We start from the raw sequence: 7,550 nt of genomic DNA on the forward strand, positions 1-7,550 counted from the left end.
AATAGCCCATCACCCCGTGAAGGGTGCCAAGTGACAGAAAGGGGATGAGGTGACATCTGCATTGCGAATGAGAAACAAATTGTCTTGAATAGAGGGGTCATAATTGTCTTTCGCCTCTATTCAACTGCCAATCGAAGGACCCCTCTGTGATTCAACAACTATTTCAGACATCTTAATGAATATAAAATTAACAAACAGAACTTCCTCACCCCTATCGTGAGTTGGTAGGTGCGAGGTCCTGTGGGGTATTTTTGTGCCTCAGCTGTCACAGGGGTCGGCCATGGTGACGTTAGACAGCTGCTGGTAGCTTGACAGAGACAGGGCCACTCCCATCTGTCACTCCATTCACTTCTGGCAAGTTCTATTACTTACAGTATGATATCTCTCACTTTCTGACCCCCCCCTCTCTCTCTCTCTCGTTCTTTCTGTCTAAATTTAATTCTAATTGGGGTGTGACTACTATCTACTATCAAAATATAAGCAATGGCAGAAGAGACCAGTGATTGCGTACAACACAGTCATACCTGGGGCATTGTCCAGGACTCTGAGATCTGGTGCTCTTTGGCCGATACCTGGAATATCATATCTCTGGCTGCCTTATACCAGTGAGTGCAGCACTGAGCACACAGGATGGACCGGACACCTGGACACACAGTGAGCTGATTTTCTCTATGTCTATGGTCCACCGCAAGCCCTGTCTTGACGGCAAGGTTCTTAAAAGATTCCTGTGGCCAAACCCAGGGGGAAGCTGACATTGAAAGACAGGTGGCCTACAATTCCACCTTCCTGGGGGTCTGCAAAACTCTGGGAGTTGTCACCCAAACAAGCTGGGGGATGAGGAATAGTGCTTGAGGCATGGATTCATCTCCTCAAGGACAAGAGCTTCATATTGTCATATTTGATCCAGTGTGTGTCTCCAGCTGATTTTACAGCTATCCACAGCTTCTTTGGTGACCCTGGCTGTCTCTTTGAACCTCTCTTCCATGCTCAGATCAGCAGCTACGCAGTCAGTGTAACGCCAGGCCCTCAGTTCTCAGTCTCAATGGTTCACTGTCCTCCAGTTCCCCCTTCACGTGCTGGAGCAGACCCAGAGCAAGCCACCAATAGTAGAAGTGAGCTGTGTACAAGCAAAGAAGCCATGCCCTGGTAGAACAGACAACAGCAGGTGGGAGTTAGAGTGTCCCGATAGCCAAGTGATTATAGGGCTCATGCCACATGCCACTACCCTACTAATAGTCTCTGTTTCCTGTCTCTAGACCCATCAATACCCATCAAATAAAGCATAAAATGTACTAAAATGAGAATGGTCAGAGTTAAGGGATTGTGTTATTGTTTAGGATTTCTTTCTTTCTTTCTTTCCTTCTTTCTTTCTTTCTTTCTTTCTTTCTTTCTTTCTTTCTTTCTTTCTTTCTTTCTTTCTTTCTTACTGTATGCACATGAGATTAGACATCGACATGATAGTATGTTAAATGGCTTGATATCAAATCAATTCTGGGTTAGGCGAAATAAAACACATTGTGATTTTTATCACAATAATTTAATTCAGAAGTCCTTTTAGGACTAAACAGCATCTGGTTGTGCTTTAAGGTTTTATGAGGACAAGCCACTGAGAGCTGGATGTAGCTGTAAAATGCATTAGTTCACGATATTATAACAATTTATAACCTTTTCTTAATAAAACTTATTTGAGAAAAAACTTGTTTAACTTGAAGAGGCAAAAAAGCACCATAAAGGAGTACATGCAGTACAGTGCTTTTCAAGCTGTTTGTGCCTACAGCAAGGGTTCTCAACCTGTGGGTAGTTCAAGTAGGCACAACAAGGCACACATGGGCAAGTTAACATCTCAAGACAAAATAGCCGATCTATCAAGCTTGTAGATCTGCTATTTTGAAGGATAGTTGCTGATGGTGTTGTTTGTTCCAGGGGACACCAGCTCGTTGTGACTCTCATTGGCCAGGACACAGCAGGTGAAGGTGGTGGGCAGGAGGGTGTAACACAACTGGTCGGTCTGGAGGTGCATTGGGCTGACATTGTGCCCAGTGACTGGCTGGACCTAGGAAGAAGGCTCAGCTGGTGCAGCACAACGCTGGAAGCGATGAGACCTGCCACACTTGTCAGATAGATCAGGCCTAGCATGCATGACACCTTGGTGAAATGCTGGTAGATGGATGTGAGGGCGTGCCGCCACACTGGTTGTTCTAGCAGCACGCAAAGGTCGGTGTATGTGAACCAACCACGTCTCATACCTTGCCTCTCTGCAATGCTGCTTTCTAATTGACTCAAAACGTTGAAGAACTCCCTGGGCTCCGTGTATAGGTCCCACTCAATGGCTTTGAGAAAACCCATCTCCAGGCCGTTGACAGTTTGCACGTCCAGTTTCTCGGCTGCTCCCCACTCGTCGTTGAAAACCTCCTCGTCCACTCCTTCGTCATACAGGTATTTGCTGGCAACCATCATGGAGATCAAGAAGAGGTCAGAGGAGGAGATGTGTTGCAGGTATTCAGGGTTGTATGTCGGAGTCTCTCTATGTACACTTGGGCTAGCATCATGGCACACGGGGAGATGGATGCCTCACTGGTGACATGGCCCGCATACGTCTTCTGGAGCCTTCCTATCGGGCTAGGGCCATATTTCTGGAGGAACTCCACTGCAATATCTGTAATGGGAGAAGAGAGGGTGTCTAGGGAAACATGGTCCAAACCATAATGGAGTCGCTTCCTCACTCGTTCAGAAAACCTCTGATGACCTGGAAGAAATGCATGAAAACCCATACCGCCGGCAGAACAGAGCACCGATACATGAGCTTGAGGTTAGTTCATGCATTACTTTGGCTGGGGCCTATTCCATTTGTGACATGCGTGACATCATGTGACATCATCAGCCATACCCTTTATGGAGTCATTCTCCAATTTATTTTAATCATCTATGTTATTTTCACAGTGTACATGATGCCACCACCATTGCAACCATTTGTCCGACAGTCCCCAGAGGAAGCAGCTTGTTATCCACTCAGCCCCGTGGGATGCATCTGCATTCCAAGGTCAGCTCTGTCTCCTTCCACCCTCACCGTGGAGGTCTGGTCTTCAGAAAGAACTGTTGCCATGAGCTACTTTGATGGAGTCTTTGAAGTCTGAGGGCACATTCAGCATGGAGCACACCTGTCTGAACTTGGCACGAACCCTCCCCACATTCTCTAGCAGGTCTTCCGCCTGAGGGTCATCATAAGGACACTTCTCCGTCAACCCCATAAGAGTCTCCAGAGCCATTACTCGCTTCCTTGATTTGGTATCTGTGTTGTTCTGAAGGAGGCATTTCCAGGTGACAGCGAAGCCGTAATAGAAAGAAATCTCTGCAGATACTCTAGCTCCATATCTGATCCCATGTTGCCGGCCCTCAAGGGTCCCTAGAGGAATCCCCTTCTCAAACCCCTCATGATATCCCTCCATATAACACCTTTCATCTGCCATGATGATGCTGTCAAATAGATCTTCATGTCCAGACCCACCATTCATCTTCATGCAATGAACAAACTACACTGTTGAAAGCAGTTTCACTTATATCCAGTGACTTCATTGCTGATGTCACTGGACCAAACCAAGTGGAAGAAATTTCATTTGGGGATATTTGTGCTGTTATTGTGTTAAGAAAGGTTCATACGTCTATTCTACCAATCAATCTATCAATCAATATCAATATAATTCATGGAATCTGTATGTAGGTTTGTCACTCTCTGTCATGGGCATTACTTGCAAAGTGTTGCCAGGTATGTCCCATTTTATGACCCTGAGGTGTGTGATGCCGAATGGCAAGTTGGATGGGTACAACACGTATTGTAAAACCAGAGGGGTTTCCAACAGGCATTGTTCCCGATGGACATCGGCCCAGTGTACTGTACATAATACTTAATACACATCATCTGCGTGTGGCATATGGCCACCCCAACTCCTTCAGTATATTTGTATATAGTAAATTCAATTTAAATGTATTAAATTAATCTTGTAACTGGTTTCATTTTACATAATGCATGTCTTGTAACGTATAGTGGTATTGAATCTATGGAACCACTTGTATATGCAACAAGATCATCCAGATCCAGCTCATTGTCTTCTCGCTCTGGTTCTACCTCCTTTACCTCCATCATGTCCCTGGACTCCTCTCCTCTCATCATCCCTTCTCCTTCCTCCTCAAACAGCATGAAAGGGTCCTCCAACTCGTTGTTGGTAACAGGTTTGGATGGAAATTCATCCCGTCTCCTGGAATGTTTGCGGACTAATATTGGTATAATAATCTGCCGTGTTTTATCCATCGAGTCACTTTGAGGCAAACGTTGCATCTTGCATCATCAGATATGATAAGGCCTCATATTGTGTTTCTTTTGGCTTCCAACACAAACACTGCTGGGAAGCAAACCCGGAACCCGGAACCTGGAACCTGGAACCCAGCAAGTGTTTATATGTATAGCTACATTTATGTATGTAGGCTACCATAATTTTATACGCAGAACTGTGTTATATGGTACACAAACAGAACATAAGTGTGACATTGAGGACTACGTCTGCAAAAAACAGATTAAGTTTTCTTAAAGATGGAGTGCCGTGATTTTTGTACTATTACTAATATTACTCTAATAGACCTAGACTAGATTCAAATATGTCTTCCATCATGTGTATTTTTGGTTTCTTCCTGAAAGCTAAAAGCTTTGTGACATCATAACACTAAACCCGCCCCTAAGCTCACAACGCGTCCACACAACAACTTTGTGGATTCGGCATGCCCCAAAGTGAAGTATAGCCTAATCCTGGAAGTGTTTAAAAATGTAGACAGTACTAGACACATTATTTTAGTGTCTATTAGGCTATTATGGAAATTGAAAAATGTCTGGGCTGAATTGCAGGTAGCCTAAATCCAGGTAGTTAACAGACTCTCAATTGCTTAATTGGGACCACAATGGAAACCAAGTGCTGTTTGAAGATCTGTTACTTAAAATATTCAATCAATCAAACAAAATCATTTCATGGAGCATGGAATTATGGGGTTTATGGGGTCCATCCATCCATCCATCCATCCATCCAGTGTAGCAGACCGGTGGCCCCTCAACACTTTGCATGATGGAAGACATTGGAGGAATGCCAAAAGGGGGCGTTTCTCTCAAGCAGCCAAAGGGGCAGTACCAAAGGTGGGTGTGTGTGTCTCTCAGCTGATGCGCGCATCAACCGACTCCATCATCAGCATCCGACGCTGACAGCGGTCGAGGACTGCATTTCCAATAATACCGACCCATCATAGCGTCGCAAAAATAATTCAAAATCGTGTCGACCAAAACTGACGTTGCTGTCTATTACAAAATTGTTTACTGGGGCTGCCATCTTACAAACGGCGGAGCTGCAAATAGTGAGTAACGTTAGCCTTTGGTGATGCCTTGCTAGGATGCTACAGTCGGTAATTCAAAGCCACTGCATGATATAACGGTCATTAACATGGTGTATATTAGTGTGTGTGTGTGTGTGTGTGTGGGGGGGGGGGCTCGGTCGGGGTGCGGCATCTATTTCATCTAAAACCTCGAATAGATATTTGGAAGCTCAGGATATTCAGGGCTCGATGCGGATGGTGCTAAAACCGCCCTTACCGCCCAGGGATGCAGAGAAAGAGAGAGAGAGAGAGAGAGAGAGAGAGAGAGAGAGAGAGAGAGAGAGAGAAAGAGTCGTGAGGGGAGGGGACTGAAGCAGAGCAGCAGATAGATAGTGTATTTTACTACTACTACTACTATTCACCCGACTGGAAGTAAACCTCTTGTAAATGGATTGAGGTGGGGGGGGGGGGGGGGGGGTGATGGTGTGTGTGTGTGTGTGTGTGTGTGTGTGTGTGTGAGTGTGGTGGCATTGGCGTGAGCTATATCTCTACACTCTACTCTCCACCGTGTCTATATCTCTGCCTCCTTCCCTCTCTCTCAATGTACCATAATGTATGCCAGGATGGTACATGATTTTTCTCTCTCTCTCTCACACACACACACACACACACACACACACACACACACACACACACACACACACACACACACACACACACACACACACACACACGATGTTATGATGATGAACTTGATGATGTGGATGTCAACATGATGTGAGTGCTGTGCGTTTTACTTCATGTCATGTGATTCACGGTAGGCTGCAAATCTGAGCCTTTGTGAATCGCTTCATAAATTGCATCCCTTTGGATGTCAAAATGTGAGTCGATACTATGTCCTATGATGTCCTGCTTATACTTTGTACATACGCACGCATGCACACCCACACATACGTGCTTGTGCGCTGTACTGCACCTTTTGTGTTTATTTTTGGTGTTGGCATTCAGCTATGTCTTATGCCATAATCTATGCCACTCAGCCTATTTTTAAAGAGACAAAAAGATATGTAACTGTATATTGAGGGAGTTTATGCGTGTAGCCTATATTGATAAAGCTTTATTTATATAAGACTTGTTGGTCTCCCTTTCTGATATTCAATATACAACGTGTTGCATCGCAATGCGTTGTCAGCTTGAACATCTGTTATTGACACTCTTGTACTACAGCATGTAAATAATTAGGCTGAGCCGCATGAACCCTAGCATCCCTATTCTGAGCATGTCATATAGCTAGTATTTAATAGATCTACAGGATCACAACGCGTTGCAAAGCTTGCAGATCTACTATTTTAGCTGAAGAGATTTGGTGTTAAGGGGATAACTTAGACCCCTGCATTTTAAGTACCAATATATAGGGTTTAAGTTGGTTAGTCTGACCAGAGAAGTTGCTTATGCTTTTGTGTCAGTTGCAAATGTATGATTGAACAGATTGAAAAAGTGTGTGCTTTGATGTCATTATGTGTATTAAGTAGTAGGCCTACTATTAACCAATAAGCCTTCAATTGGTCAGAGGAGAGTTTTTTGACACACTGCGTTACACTACAAACTGTCTTCTAGACTTATTTTCAAGCCCATCCATGTTTATCATCATGGTGGGACCCCACTTCCTGTGTTAGATCTTGTTCTTCTTGTAATAACTGCCTATTGTGAAATAACCGTTTATTTCTCTGTGTTTCTCTAGTGTATGTGCCCCCACTACCTGCATTAGGTTGTGATGACCCACACTGCTACCAAATGTATGTGTGACCCTCCCTTCCATCCTGACTCCTAACCTCTAACCCCTGACCTTTGACCCCCACTATGGGCAGTGTTGGCAGTGGGGTGGCCGGAGAGCAGGAGTTTGCCATGAAGTCTGTGGGCACCCGGACCACCCTGCCTCGGGCCCCTCCTCTCTCTCGCCGTTGTCCCGCTGACCGAAGCTGCAGTGCCGAGCGCCTGCCCCGCCCCCCAGCCGCCATATCTGACGGAACGGTTTCCAGCGACGAGCGGGGAAGCGTTAGCATTGGGACGGGGACTTGTACCGAGCGGACAGACCGGCCCACCGAAACGGCCTCCTCCACGAACACAGAATGCACCATGACGGCCCCGTCCAACAACAACCAGTTGGACTGTGGGAACGCAGCGGGCAGGAGGGAACGAGA

At 45.4% G+C, this 7,550-nt stretch overlaps 1 protein-coding gene across 1 annotated transcript; it reads right to left on the reverse strand.

Moving 5' to 3' along the window:
• Positions 1 to 1,007: 1,007 nt before the first annotated feature.
• LOC308316930 (protein CNPPD1-like) lies at positions 1,008 to 2,771 on the reverse strand (the record flags this gene model as incomplete). The annotated part of the gene is given in 3 exon segments (XM_080765714.1): positions 1,008 to 1,143; positions 2,030 to 2,510; positions 2,513 to 2,771. Coding segments are annotated over 3 exon segments (876 nt in total).
• Positions 2,772 to 7,550: the final 4,779 nt, after the last annotated feature.

The sequence above is a fragment of the Protomyctophum bolini genome, assembly GCF_963924005.1.
Source record: "Protomyctophum bolini genome assembly, chromosome: 6".
Taxonomy (NCBI): domain Eukaryota; kingdom Metazoa; phylum Chordata; class Actinopteri; order Myctophiformes; family Myctophidae; genus Protomyctophum; species Protomyctophum bolini.